The 11166-nt window shown below is 52.2% G+C and overlaps 1 protein-coding gene and 1 long non-coding RNA gene across 2 annotated transcripts; one reads left to right on the top strand and one right to left on the bottom strand.

The window, feature by feature from the left end:
• Window positions 1-2670: 2670 nt before the first annotated feature.
• On the bottom strand, window positions 2671-5486 carry Foxd3 (forkhead box D3). The gene has a single exon (XM_034503650.2). The coding sequence runs from the start codon at window positions 4713-4715 to the stop codon at window positions 3306-3308; it is 1410 nt and encodes a 469-aa protein (XP_034359541.1). The 5' UTR covers window positions 4716-5486; the 3' UTR covers window positions 2671-3305.
• A 420-nt stretch (window positions 5487-5906) lies between these two features.
• LOC143442224 (uncharacterized) lies at window positions 5907-7776 on the top strand. Its single transcript, XR_013110234.1, has 3 exons — window positions 5907-6116; window positions 6325-6420; window positions 7187-7776. It is a non-coding gene; the product is annotated as an uncharacterized LOC143442224 (long non-coding RNA).
• The last annotated feature ends 3390 nt before the right edge of the window (window positions 7777-11166 follow it).

Below are 11166 nucleotides of genomic sequence, written 5' to 3' on the forward strand. Positions count from 1 at the left end.
AGCAGCTTCTCAGAGATCCGACCTGGTAGTTCCAGGACCTAAGGATGAAGGATGGTATCAGGGGGTTGGTTCAGAGCCTGGCTAGGAAGAGGTCTGGGGAGGGGGTAGGAACGAGGGGGCGGAGGTCGAGCGTTGGATCTTCAGAAAAACAGCTCGGGAGTTTTCCATCTGTTCGTCGCCCCCTACAGGCCACATCCGCCATCGCAGCTACAGTTCTGCTTAGCTAGTATGAGTATTTCACATTTTTTTTTTTCCCTGAACCTTCAGAATCCCCCCTGCACTCCCACAAGAGACTGGATGAGAGGCCTACTCGGGAACTCCACCCTGAGGTCACACTAGAAGTCCCAGGCTTTGAGAGTGAATTGATTGTCTGGAAATCCGTGCCGGAGGAAGCGAGGAATGTTTAAACCAGAGTGTAACTAAAAGGCTAGCATCTTCTCTTTTATACCCAGCCTGCTTTGTTTATGCCCTTCTTTTCTTTTAATTTCTCTTTTTGAAACTATAATAAAAATCAGGTGGCACTTGATCTGTTTTAAAATCCCAGTTTTAGAGTGATTTCATCGTCTTTTATCACAAATGTCTAAAAACATCAAATCTGGGTTTAAAGCTTGCTCCACCCTACCAAGTGCTTGAGTATATTTATCTACAATTTTTTACATTTCCTTGTCTTCTCTAAACCTTCACCATTTAAACAGCTTAAGCTCAGTTCTTTTCCAAGAATATGGCTGGGCTCTACTCTCCCGGTATTACACTAGGACTTTCAATAACCGCTGGCCGCTGGCGTTTGGGCATGAGGCCTCCTACCCTACAAATACGTGGGAAAGAGGCTGTTTGTTGTTTGAGCGAAAGTGGCTGGAAGGAAAGTTGCAGCGGTCTCTACACCGCATTGCCTAATGCATCGCTGGAAGAGGCCCTGCAGATCTCAAGCGGCAGCTTGTGTCCGAGTGTCACGCTGCGTGCTCAGGCTCGGCCGGTATTGCTGCTATGCGCGGAAATATGAGCGAGTAATTTTATAAGTAACAAAGGATCAGGGATGGAATGAGGCCCCTGTTATCCAATGTCATTTAGAAGCCTTGGATCAGCAGCTTCTTGAGGCTAAAAGTGAATTCAAGAAGCCCTGCCTTTCTCTTTTCCCAGGGGTGTCAGCTAAATTTAGAAGTAACCTCTGTGTGTTTGCACAAATCGTGTACCATTTGCTGTTTGTGTAAAAACCGATTAGCCAGACACAACTGTGAAACAACTTGTGACTTTTATAGCTACAACGCACAAACCAATTTAGATCCGTTTAGTTTTCCTTGTAAAAGGAGATTAGAAGGGACCCGCCCGAAGTAGAGCTCTCCTCGCTGAACGTTACAGTAGCTTATTCAGCAGGGCTCATTATCGGGTTCTTGTTTATCAAGTTAAAAACTCTCACCCCAGCAGCCTGTTTTATTTTAGGACTCCGCTCTCGGCGGAATGTTTACTCTGGACACAATAACATTTATCGTTTACCAGGAAAACAGAGTCGGTATTTACAAGGAAGTGTCTTTCAGAGCGACCCCCAAGCCCACGCTGGCCGCCGAGAATAAGGCTCGGCTTCCGAGTGGGAAGCGAGGGGTGGACACGACTTCTGACACTGCTGGGTTTTACGGACAAGACGCTCGCAGGGTGGAGTTGACATCGCTGCTACCTATGATTCCGCAGTTAAAAACTGATTTCGCATAAGTAATTGTAACAGCTAAATTAATTACAAAATAATTAGAATTGATGCCGTTTGAGGATATGCAGGTGGTGGCCCAACAGACCTCCTATGTCTAGACGTTTCATTTCTACTTTACCTAAGACATTGAAACAGCTGAAATGCATACCTAAAATAATCTACAAGGACATTTCCCACCTCTCTCTCTCTCTCTCTCTCTCTCTCTCTCTCTCTCTCTCTCTCTCTCGCTAAGATTTAAAAAAAGGGTGGAGGTAACATGCACCTGTTTTTAGAAGGGGTATTTATTATAATTCCTTGGCCTTCTGAAAGGCTCGAGAGAAGGGGTTACGGCTTCAGGAATCCTCCAGATAGCTAGTTATGTGAGTTGAAAATTGCAATAGAAACAAGACGGATCTTACTTGATAATTTCTGGAAAAAAAAAAAAAAAAAACAACCCAAGATCTATTGCCTATCTTCGTAATGCAAATACCATTCCAATGCAAAGGCTAAAATGATACCATGTGAATTAAAAAAAAAAATCAATGGGATGAAAAGGAATTAAAAAAAAAAAAAAAACCCCACGGTTTAAATGCTAAAATAGGAGATATTTGGAATTTTGCTCTTGAAAGGACAATTCAAATGACCAAAAATTCCTGGTAAGTTCGCCTGGGTCTATATTCTTTAAAATGAACAAGACTGCCTTTGCTTAGATTTTTGATGACAGCTTGCTTTGCGGGAACCGCTAGTCATTCACAGTAGCTTGATATGAATGGCATTGTCATCCTTATCTGGTCTTATGTGAAAAGTCACATATAAGTTAAATTAAGTATGCGCTTTCCATTTTTCAAATTCAAGTGCTTCTACACCCAAATTGTGAATTTGCAAAGTTTGAAAAGGTCATTACTAAAGACTGCTAGATTTTCTGGGGAAGACAATGCAAATTCCATTGTAAAATCTTGCCATTTTCTAGACACCTAATTAAAACACTAGGCTGAGCATTTTAAAAATTTATTTACAAAATTGTGTACAACACGATGGAATAACATTTAGAATACCATATATATTCATTCATATATAAACAGACTTTTATAATACAATGACACTTTGCCTTTTTGAAAAATTTTTTTCTTGTATTTAAAATCTCCCAACGTCTTTATACATTCTTTTTCTCAGATAAAACTGCGGAGAGTGAACCTTCAAAAAAAATGAAAGTTCAAAGCTCTAAATCTACTGAATTGCTTTTTCTTTTCTTAAAAAAATAAAAACCCCAAAAGGAAAGTCAATGATTTTTATACAAATATGTACAAAGAATTTCCCTCCCACCCCCACAGTACTGAGAGCACAGGCGCCGTCGGGGTGCATTTTTGGAAATTCGGTTATCAGTTTTACCTGTACGGAAAGTTATTCCCAACGGAGGCGTGTTGAGTTTGCTCCGCCAGCTTAGGTGAGCGAGGGGATGGAGGCCGCTGTTGGTCGGTGTTGGGGAGTCGGGGGAGGGTAGCAGAGTCCAGGATTGGGTAGAGGGACCAGGACCAGGGCAGATGGACCAGGATCAGAGAGGGCGTTACAGCCTGGAAACGCAGGCTGCTGCCAGAGGCCGCCGCCCGGCCCGGCCACCAGCTCGTCACTATTGCGCGGGCCACTTGGCTTGCACGGCGGCGGCTGCTGCGGCTGCGGCAGAGGCAGCCGGCTGCAGGAACTGTCCAGACAGTGGCACGCTCAGAATGGGCGCGATGGTGGCAGTCGTCCGGCTCAGCGACAGGGGCTGGTGCGTAGCCATGAGCGCAGCCGACTGCACAGTCCCGGGCGGCCGCAGGAAGGACTGGGCGCTCCCTCCGCCCCCACTGCCCCCGCCACCCCCGGCTCCGCTCGCGCTCCCGCCACCCCCAGCCGAGCCCCCGGGCGCCGCGGGTCCCGCGCCTATGATGTTCTCAATGCTGAACGACGGCCGCGCACTGGGCTCGGACTTGATGAGCGACGTGGTGCCCGCCGCGCCCGCCGTGCCAGCGGCTGCCGCGGCGGCGCCCAGGGTGTTGAGCTGTAGCTGGAGGCTCGGGCCGAGCTGCGAGCCGAAGGCGGCCGCTTTGCGGCCCAGCTCGCCCGAGGGCAGCAGGGGCACGGCGGGCGGCAGCACCGGCGCCACCGGCGGCAGCGCGTACGGGTACTGGAGCGCCGCGGCAGCCGCCGCGGCAGCCGCTGCCGCGGGATGCGAGTAGGCGCCCGCCGCCGCCGCGGGGTGCAGGCCGTAGGGGCGGCCGTAGGGTCCAGCGCCCGCCGCCGCAGCCAGGCTGTAGGCTCCGAAGCTCTGCATCATCAGCGCCGTCTGCTCGCGCAGATGCTCCTGCTGGTGGCGCTTGAAGCGCTTCCGGCGCCGCAGGAAGCTGCCGTTGTCGAACATGTCCTCGGACTGGGGGTCCAGGGTCCAGTAGTTACCCTTGCCCGGGTTGCCCGGCTCGCGGGGGATCTTGACGAAGCAGTCGTTGAGCGACAGGTTGTGGCGGATGCTGTTCTGCCAGGCGGGGAACTTCTCCCGGTAGTACGGGAAACGGTTGCTGATGAACTCGCAGATGCCGCTCAGGGTCAGCTTCTTCTGCGGGCTCTGCAGGATGGCCATGGTGATGAGCGCGATGTAAGAGTAGGGTGGCTTCACCAGGCTGTTCTTGGGCTTGTTCGGGGTCAGACCTCCCGTCGCCCCGCCGCCCGCACCGGGCCCACCGCCGCCTGTCACCGCGTCCTCGCCGCCCTTGCAGCCGTCGGCCTCTGGCGCTCCAGTGTCGTTCCCCGGCCCGGTCGCCTCCGTGGGCAGTGCCAGGGCTTGCGGTTGAGACTGGCCGTGATGAGCGCTCGCCGGTGGCCCTTCGTCCGCCTCGTCCAGGCGCAGGTCCGGAGGCCCTGCGGGGCTGTCGCAACCGGCGTCGCTGTCCTTCTCCTCCAGCCCGTCGTCGCCCTCGCCCACCACATCGATGTCCACGTCCTCGGCCGTCAGCACCGTCTGGCCGGACATATCGCTGGCGCTGCCGCTGCCGGAGAGGGTCATCCCTCCGCGGGGTTGGTGGCGGCGGCCGGGAGCGAGCAGAGAGCGAGAGGGGCCGCGAGGGGCGGCCGCGGAGCTTAGGGAAAGGGGGTGCGGGTGCCCCCCGAAAGAAAGCTGAAGGGGAGGAGAGGGCACAGGTAGCTCGGGGCCCTCTCGGGTCAGCTCACACCCGGAGGCCTGGCATCGCGCGGTGCGGGCGCTGCGCTCCACCGCCCGCAGCCGCGCTCCGCGAACTCTTGCGGTCCTCGACGCTCCCCTACGAGGAGGCAGCAACTGCTCGCAACCCCGGAGGTTTCTCCACGCCGTACCCCTCACTTCACCAGCCTTCCTCGACCTCTGGTTTGGGCGTGGGGTTCAGGAGCGGTCCAGGCAAGCGCGGGACGCCGGGCGCCAAGCAGCTCAGGAGGGTGCGGGCAGGGGCGACCGCGGGGGTGGGGGTGGGGGTGACAGGGAAGCCAAGCCCGGGTAGTCGAAAGTCCCGTTTTAAGGACTGGCCTGATAGATTACTTTCTACTTAAAGATCCAGAGGGAGGCGGGGCCACGTGACCGCGCGTGACGTCAGGGCCGCCGTGGAGCTGGCCAAACTCAAGTTGGTTCAGAGAATTGTCAACAAAGGGACGACAGAAGCGCAACTCCTCACCGACTAGGCGCTAGCATCCTGCGGGCCCCGAGGGCTCTTCGGGCTGTTGGGAGACCCCTGCCCACGCTGGAGCCGGGCGCCGGGTTCAGGGAGGGCGTGAGTGTAGGTGGGTGGGGGTGGAGAGGGCGTGGGCCTAAGAGTGTTCTCCCGACCGTAGGGTTCCTTACCACCGTGCCCTCTCCGCCCCCTGCATTTTTCTGCCCTCCCCTCTTTGCTAATATTATATACACCAACTGGCAATGCAGAACAAGGTTGTGATTTTTTTTTAAAAAGGAAAAACTTATTATTTTGATTTGCTTTGGGATTTTGTTTTCGATTCAAGGATTAAGGGGACACATCCGGCTTCCTTTTGCTAATTAGGCCTCAGACCCCCTCCTGTTTCAGGGCTATTCCAGAGAAAAGACATCTGCTGATGTGCCTCGCATCTCCCCAAAACCTAACTACTCAAGTCTTAGCCCAGCTTTTTGGGCTTGACGCAGGTGTATATATATATATATATATATATATATATATATATATATATATATATATATGTATTTTTTTTTCCCTCACGGTCACAACACCATCAGCTGGGGTTCCCCGAGGTCAGAGAATAGCTATCGATTTACCTATTAGGATAGTTACAGAGAAATAAAAAGGACGTAAAATAACAGGGAACCTATAAACAAAGACGCCATAACTGGCTGTTGGAGTTGTTAAACGACTTAGCACAGAAAAAGTCGGAAACGAGCTGGAAATGGCGCGGGCATTGGCAGCGGCCTTGGGTAAGTGGAGAGGGTTGGGGAAGAGGCGTTGGGCCTTAGTATTAGACGTGGCGCACCGACTGGGACGATTGAGAAACTGGGGGTGAGCTGGCGTATACTTCCGAGCGGAGGGCACGACCTCCAAGGAACAACAGTGTCCCTGTCCCAGGGCGTGCTGGCGGGAGTGGGCTCACCTTTGCTGCTAACTAATGTGGGTTATCTCTTAAAGTATAGACAAACTCTTCAAGACTTCTGAAGAAATCCGCGCCAAAGAAGAGGCGAGGATGTATCCAGCGCACGTGAAGTCCAAGAAATGTCAGCTATGGTAGGAGAGACTGGGAATTCCCAGAGATACTGGGGTGGGGACTTTAAAGTGACCTAGGGTCAGCGCCTGGTACTGTTGAGGTGAGTGGACCCGGTATGTCCGAGGGGAACTAGTGTTCCCAGACCCGAGTGGTTCGAGATGACCTTGGTCGTCCCGACTAACACCTCCCACCCCCTCGCTTTTTGGCCCCTTCTTTTGTCAGAGGAGAGCACTTACCGATTGTAGCCCTCTTGAAACCGGATTAATTTGTAAACTGAAGGAAGGCCTGGGGAGGGGTGGCGGGGGGTGGGGGGGTGGGGAGAACTTATGAGCCCGGGTTATAAGAGATTGAGAGGAGGAAGTCAGGGAGGAAACAAATTCTGTATTGTTTATAGAAAAGTAGCGGGAAAGTTAGATACTCTCCGGTTGCCAGTGTGCCTCTAAGTCCATGCCCTGTATCCTCACCTAGACCCAGTTTTCCCAGGTACATCAAATTAATAAAATATTTTAATATGCAAACTTGCTTTTTTTTTTTTTACAGGCATTAGGACACACAGACTGACTATTATCCCCATTACACAACTCTCCCATCTATCCCAGTAGCTCTTTGTGTATGGGCTTCAATGCTGCTCCGAGTTGGGCGGCTTCAGGATTGGGGGCCAGGGGGTGGGAGGAGGGAAAGCAGTGACTATCCTGAGAGGTCTGGAATCTCCATGATTTTTTTGTTTCCAGTTGATCTCGGGGTTACACCTGACCCTAAAACGCATGCCTGGGTTGATTTCTGCAGCTGCACCACTTGTGACCCGCTGGCTCAAAAACACCGTCTACTCCGCTGACTAGACAATCTTCTCGGGAAGCGACAGGAGCTACCAGCTGGAGCTGGCTTCCTAGCACCCTAGGCAAGAGGTCATAGTGGCGACTGCTCTAGCAACTCAAAGGAAGGTGGGGAGGAAAAGAAAACACAATCCAAATTTACAAATTTAGGAAAGCCTTTGCTCAACTTGGATTGTCCAGGCGGTATTGACGGGCTCGAGGCTCAGAGCGGACCCGACCGCGGTCTTGATGGCCAAGCCTCTTGGCGGATGCTTGTGCGCGAGCGATAACCCTGACTTCAAGGCTGCTCTCGCTGCTGCTTTTTAGTTAGTCTCCAGATGAGCCTAATTTCGATTTCCCTGCTAGCCCGAGCTGGCTCCGGAGACTTTCTCCAGCCTTGTTGAGGGCTGCCTCTCCCCCTCCGCCAAGGCCGGATCTGGGCGGTCCATTTTCGTGTATCTCCTTGGAACCTCTCTGGGGAAGGGGGTGGTGAACAACTCCCAGCTGCCGGTTCCATTTGTTGCGTCTTTTTCCTTCGACACAATAAAAGTCAAATTAATTGATTCATACCATTAATTACGGTGCGTAGCGTGAAAAGCAACGCTTCCCCTCGGTTAGAGATCTATTGTGCTAATCTCTTGTTCAATCAGTGTTACCATCTGATGCTTGGTCCGGCCCCTACAGAAACTTTTCGACTCGATTAGCTAAATGATGAGATTCTGCTCAGGCTGCTATCCCCAAACTCGTCGCCCGCGCGGGCCTAGTGACTTAATATTGATTTCCAGAGGAGACCACAGAGATTCCCGTAATCGCTCTGTTTGGAGACGCTCTGTGGCTTTTTCTTCCCGTCGAGTGGACACCAGTTTCGGCACAGCCTCTGTGCTAGAGGAAGCAGCTAAGTGGCAGTGTAGTACAGGTGGGAGGCGAAAGGTTCTGGGGGTCCTCGTCGCGGCAGGAAGCCGCCTGAAGCCTGCTGGATTCCGAGCTAAATTAGTGGTGAGATTGTAGCTTGCATCTAACTACCCATGTCCTCCGTTACCGCGAAACTTTGGGACCGAAATAGAGAAGCCGGGAAAGTGATATACCTTGGGGTGGGAGGCGTGACACAGGTAACCGAAATGGTGAGCAAGGATAAACATTCAGTCACCAAAGATTATTGGAGTTACTGAGGGAGAAGGTGTGCACACTCTAAAACAGTAAGGAATAGGAGTGACAACTCGGGTCAGCTAGCAAACTTCCCAGGAGATATTTAAAAGTAAGGTGGCAGCCAGCGGCCTCACCTGCTCAAGTGTTGGAACCGATTCCTCTAATGAGAATGAAGTGGAGAGACACCGGTTTCTCCTGGGACAGGCAGAGTTGGCAGTACAGAGCTGGAGAAGCCACCGAAACAGGTCCAGAAGTGGAGGGGGACCTAGGTTCTAGTAAAAAGAGGCAAGAAGAGTAGGATCAGGATCGATAGAAGGAAAATTGAGACGTCTCCAGAGGAGGAGAGATTTAGTGTGTGCGTCCTCGAAGCGGAGGATGTGGATGGAACAATTTATGACGGAGAAGGGGGAAATTAATTACAACTCAATTTGGATTCTTAAGTGGTCAACACGGGAGGAGGGACAGGGTCAGAGAGTGCGGGAAGCAGAATGGTCCACCTAGGCGACACCAGGTGCTATCGCTCCTTCCAAGTCAGGGACTATGGAATCGCTTGACCAAATCCTTGAAGCAGGCGTATAGTCATCATTCCTGTGCGCAAATGCACGTTTCTAACAATCCGGGAAGATGAAATCAGTTTGGGAGAAGCTAGGAGAGCGTCCCTCTACCCAAGGCAGTTACCTCCTTTAGCAAATCAAACAAACCATGGTGGAAACATTGAAATTGAAAGATAGCCATCTTTTCTGGGATCCATTACCTGCCCCCAAACCAAAGTCCGCTCCTTCTGGACAATTTTCATAGACTTATTAGACCATGATCAGCCTTTTTGTCTGGACGTTTGCCACCAAGGAAGTTGGGAAAGGCAGAGGTGATATCTGGTGTCCTAACCCAAACAGATTATTTCGACTGGCCAATGGCTAGTGTTTTCAACACACTTTCACCCACAAACACTGGCCGCCATACCTCCAGAGCTCTTTGGGGGAAGGTTGGGGGGTAGAGGCTAATTTAATGTTCTTGTTTAAATTTAACATTTCAAAACTTCATTTATTTTCAGTATCTGGTACTCACAGTCTGCGTGCCTATAAATGGCGAGAGACCAAAGGAAAGAAGAGAAAGGGGAGAGAGAGGATGGTTTTGAATTTATTTATATTGGAAATGTATAAACATCCATTCTGTAAAAGGCAACACGTTTAATTAACGATGAGAGAGCAGTTAGGGGCAGAAAGCTAGTAAAATTGTGTGATAAATTTATGGCATTGTTAGCGTGCTTTTAATTATGGCTATTATGTTAATTATTTCACATTAGCATGGAGTTATCAGCAGCATGTCAGATTTAATCAAAACGAGCCTTTCTCTCGAAAATTGTTCCTTTCATTCGCGAGGAGAAAGATCCTGGGCAGGATCAGGGCTTAAAAATGCCTTGGCACTGGAAGCTAGAGTCTTGCCGACGCTGTTCGATGCGACACCGCGGGCCCGGGCGTCCGCTGGGTCCCTCCAGGCTAACGGTAGCTGCTGGAGAAGCCGAGGGATGGGTTTTTAGGAATTCACCATTTTCACCCCCTTCGGAGCCGACACTTCATCACGCGGGATCATTCTGTCAAACAATATGATGCTGCCCATTTTTATCTGTCCCGCTTTACAAAATCCCTATTCAGCCAGCCGAGGAGCAACAAAAGCCTCGGAGCGGCGCGGCGGCCGCTGGCGGCCCCAGCTCTACTGCCTGCTGGAAAAAAAAAGGAAGGGGCTGAGGCGAGTCTCACCGGTGCCCTCGGCTTGCAGCTCGAGGGGATTCGACCGGCCTGAGCAGGAGAGCCCAGGTACCCAGTCCTCGGGTGTGGTCGTCCGGGCACGCCTTTCTGTGGTCCTCGGCAGTCCTGCCGACCTCGGCAGTCCTGCGGGCGCGCGCAAAAGCGCCTTTCCCTGGCGGCGAGACTCGCCCACCTAGGCCATATCGATTTCTTAATCACCACCGATCGATTTATTGGGAACAAATAAATAGCCCGTTTTGGAAACGTTTCAATCGTGCATCTGATGGCGGGGCTATGAGAAGAGTAGGGCGGGGCGCCCAGAGGACGAGACCACCGTGGGCCTCAAGGGAGTGCGTGGTGACAATGATGCACCCTCATCCTGAGGGCCCACCCACCAACCCTCAAGGTCCATGTCTTTCCTAATGCTCAGCTCCCCCTGGCGGCAGGGCAAGACATCTGGACGCCCCGCCCTTCTACCCTCACGTCCAGACGCACGTTCAAGCCTTCTGACCCCTTTGAAAACCCAGAGCATCCCAAGGCAGGACCTGAGACTCGTCACCCTGACGAACACCCCTTTCCAGTTTCCGACAATCTAATCGAGCCTCGGTGGTACTAGGACCCAGGCTGCGGAAACCGCACCTCCTGGCCACTCCCTGTGCGAAACCACTCTGGCCCCCTCCTTTCCCCGGACAGGGCCGAGGATCTGCCAGCTGCTACCTTATTTTTAGCGCCATTCCATTCGCGCAGTTATATTTAACTCGATCCACTCCTCCGAGGAGGTCGCTCGGACATCGAATTCTCCACATCGCTACTCTGTCCTGCCCGCCTAGCCTTGGGGGCAGATCCCCAAGGGCAGCGGGTGGGGGGCAGGGATGGGGAGGGGGTCCGGTTGGAAAAACCTGGCCTAAGAATCTTTACCATCTCTGGACCCAGCGGGAGAGAGGATGATTTTGCAGCCTTCCTTACACCCGTTTGCCAATGCCCTGTCTTGTGAGGAGGAGGAGAGGAATGGGAATATCTAGTCCCCCCCTCCCCCCCCCCCCGCTCCTCCCCAAGGATTCTC

This window comes from Arvicanthis niloticus, chromosome 5 (assembly GCF_011762505.2).
Source record: "Arvicanthis niloticus isolate mArvNil1 chromosome 5, mArvNil1.pat.X, whole genome shotgun sequence".
Lineage (NCBI taxonomy): Eukaryota > Metazoa > Chordata > Mammalia > Rodentia > Muridae > Arvicanthis > Arvicanthis niloticus.